We start from the raw sequence: 3,126 nt of genomic DNA, 5'->3' as shown, positions 1-3,126 counted from the left end.
GAGCACAGGCTTCCCAATGGAGGAGCAAGAGAAAGGACCCTAGGAGCTGATGGGGTTTACAGCCCCATAGGAGGAATAACAACATGAACAAATGAGGACTCCCCGAGCTCCTAGGGATTTAGCCACCAACCACAGAGTACACATGGAGGGACCAATGGCCCCAGTTGCATATGTAGCAGAGGATGGGGTGGTCAGGTGTCAATGAGAGGAAAAGTCCTTGCACATGTGGAAAAGTGAGGGAAAAAGAGGGAAAAAGTGGAAAGGGGATAACATTTGAAATGTAAATAAAATAAATATCTAATAAAAATTTAAACAATAAATACAAAAGAAAAACAAAAAGTCTCACAGGCCCTGCCACTGCTCTATCTGATGGAATTAATTTCTGGTTTGTTGTTTTGTCCTTTGGAATGTGTTAAATAGAGCATTACCCAGAATATAGTCTATCTTTAGGATTTTCAAGTTGGGTGGAGGAAAGTTGTGTGTTTGTTTTGTTTTTGTATTTGCCATTGTATATGATAATACATGAGTGTGGTTTTAATTTGAGATTTTGCATTGGGCAAGCACAATGACTCTTCTTCACTTGTCTGAATTCACCTAAATTTCTTCAGGGAAATATCTCCACATCTAGTTCAATTGGACTGTTGGATTTTCATAATATTGAGATTTTTCACTTCCTTTGTCACACATGTGTTTTGTGAATATTTGAGTTGGAGGCAGCATGTTTATCACTTTTAGTGATTTTCAAGCAAACATTTTTTGAACACACTGAAGTTATTATGTCTTCCTATTATGAACATGGCATTTGATTTCAAATTCAGGAATGTGAACTGAGACAATGAAAAGTTCCCTACTTTTTAAAGTATTTATAATTTTATGTTTAATTGATAATAAAATTTCAGTGTATACAATTTTGATTCAGGCTAGCTACACGTTTGTCATTACATCTCTGCTTTCCTTGAAAAAAAATCTGCTGGGAATATTTGAGTGAGTCCATTGCTGGGGCCCACTATTATCCCCAAAGTACTTGATTAGTGGTCAGGTATGGTGACTGAGAAGAAGGAAGAAATATGTTAGTGTAATATGATATGGTATGGGGAGGGGAGTGGGCATTCAGGTTGCAGTAGTGGGTGATGTTTGAAGATGGATCCTCTGATGCTTTTTGAGATAATCGGGTCTGGAATAGCTTTTGTTGCACATGTCACAGGGGTAGGGCCTCTCCCCACTGTGCTTTTGCTTGTGTCTCTTGAGATCTTCTGAGCGGAAGAATTTCCATTTGCATCCAGGCTCATCACAGGCATAATCCTTCTGACGTGTGTGTTTCTTCATGTGGTTTTTGAGGTGGTGAGACTTTTTGTATGATTTCTGACAATCCTGGTAGGTACAGGCGAAGCTCTTCAAAGGATGAGGGTTCTTCCGGGACACTGGGCTCTTGGTCTTGGTGTCTAACTTCATCTCTGCATGTTGTACCTGGACCAAACTGGAAGCTGAAGAGTTTTCCTGAGGTTGTCTTTGGACCAAAGGGGAACTTGAAGGATAAGGGTTTTCATCCACATATGAGGCTTGGGGACTAAGTGAAGTCACCTGCCAATCAAGGCTTCCTTCCAGATTGGGTGTTCCATTCTGACTTGGGCAGACATTTTCATCAAAAGAGGTCTTTATCTGACCCAAATAGAATATCTCTTCAGAACTGGGACTTGTCTCTGAATGGCTAGCCAGGTTCTCTTCTGGACTGTATGTTGTCCTCTTATACCCATGAAGAGTTGTGTCAAAACTGGAAGTCTCTTTCTGAAACTCATAGAAAGACTGGCCAGCAATTGAAATTGATACCTGGTGATTCACAGTCAAATCCTGGTCACATCTGTACCCTGATGAATGATACCCAGAGAGGGAGTGCTCACCACTGAGGAGATTCTCTTGATCTTTGGAGACATTCTGAACACTGTAGGATTTCATTTGGTCATTTGTTTGGTCACAGTTAATTCTCATCTGAGGCTCAGAGAATACCTGGTTTCCATTTGGCAGTATCATCTGATCTCCATAGTATTCATTGTCAGCTACTGGGCTCTCCTGGTGATTCCTAAAACGATTCTGTTCAGAAAAGGATGTTATGATTTGATTGGGATAAAGGGCCTGTGTATAACTGGGTGATGTCATCTGATTCCCATAGAGAGTCAGATGCCCTCCATTCCTTGGTGTCACCTGATTGTAGTTGGTCTGGTTACCATGGAAAGGCATCTCATGTTCACCACTGAAAATCTGGTCATGTTTAGAAGCAAGGGAGTGATCTACATTTGGGTCCTGGAGAGCATGACTTCCTGAAAGCACCTTTTGATGATTACCAAAGTTAATCCTGGGATTCAAACACATTTCTGTATTTGTGAACAAGAGAGTCTTGTCAGAGTTCATTGTCCTCTTCCAGTAGCCTTCATTGTAGAAAGTATCCCTGGTGTCAAGTTCTGCTCTCTTCTGGGAATGAGAAAGGCATGTCTTCGGGGTGCTGTTGAGCTGCATGTGCTGAGGGCCTGCAGGGGAGATTTTCTGCTCAGCAGACACAACTTGCTGGTACCAAAAAGAGGTCTCACTTGGCTCTCCAAACAGGAAATCATTGGCTTCTCCCAGGTGTGCTGTTGAACTCAGAGTACAGGCTGCATCTTGGTTGCTACAGGATGTTGATGCCATCACTGTTTGTTTCCAGGTAGGCATATCTGAGCTCTGACCTGAAATAAGCTGGCTGGACTCCATAGGGGAAGGTTGGGTATTCCAGGATCCTGGCTGGGAAGCAACTGTGTTTTCTGCCATCTCCATATAGGCTTCACAGAAGGTGTAGGAACTCTCCATGTTCTTACACTGTTGGGAAAAGGAGAACACTGGGCTGAACTAGATATGCCACTGTGAGAGCTTAAAGTCCTTGAGAATACACACATTCAGTGGACAGACAGAAGTTACATGGTAGAAAGAAGGCTGAAAATGTGTGCTGGATGCCAGGGCTTCACACGTTCTTTGGTTCTGATGAATGTGGAATGGTCAAGTAAAATTCAACTCTATTGCTCTGAGGTCTCCTTGTGTAAAACTCATCCTGAGGTGGTCAGAAGTTATGATTCTATGATTTGGTAGACCATACCTTTC

The 3,126-nt window shown here is 42.2% G+C and overlaps 1 protein-coding gene across 1 annotated transcript; it reads right to left on the bottom strand.

Moving 5' to 3' along the window:
• Positions 1–1,110: 1,110 nt before the first annotated feature.
• LOC127679998 (Kruppel-like factor 18) lies at positions 1,111–2,805 on the bottom strand. Its single transcript, XM_052175558.1, has one exon. It carries the CDS (start codon positions 2,803–2,805, stop codon positions 1,111–1,113), a length of 1,695 nt encoding a protein of 564 aa, XP_052031518.1.
• Positions 2,806–3,126: the final 321 nt, after the last annotated feature.

The sequence above is a fragment of the Apodemus sylvaticus genome, chromosome 3, assembly GCF_947179515.1.
Source record: "Apodemus sylvaticus chromosome 3, mApoSyl1.1, whole genome shotgun sequence".
Lineage (NCBI taxonomy): Eukaryota > Metazoa > Chordata > Mammalia > Rodentia > Muridae > Apodemus > Apodemus sylvaticus.
The sequence above is the reverse complement of the archived record's forward strand: the minus strand, read 5'-3'. Positions and strand labels throughout refer to the sequence as shown.

Excerpts from the sequence above, each read along its gene's own strand:
- LOC127679998 (XM_052175558.1), bottom strand. The coding sequence starts at position 2,805 with ATGGAGATGGCAGAAAACACAGTTGCTTCCCAGCCAGGATCCTGGAAT.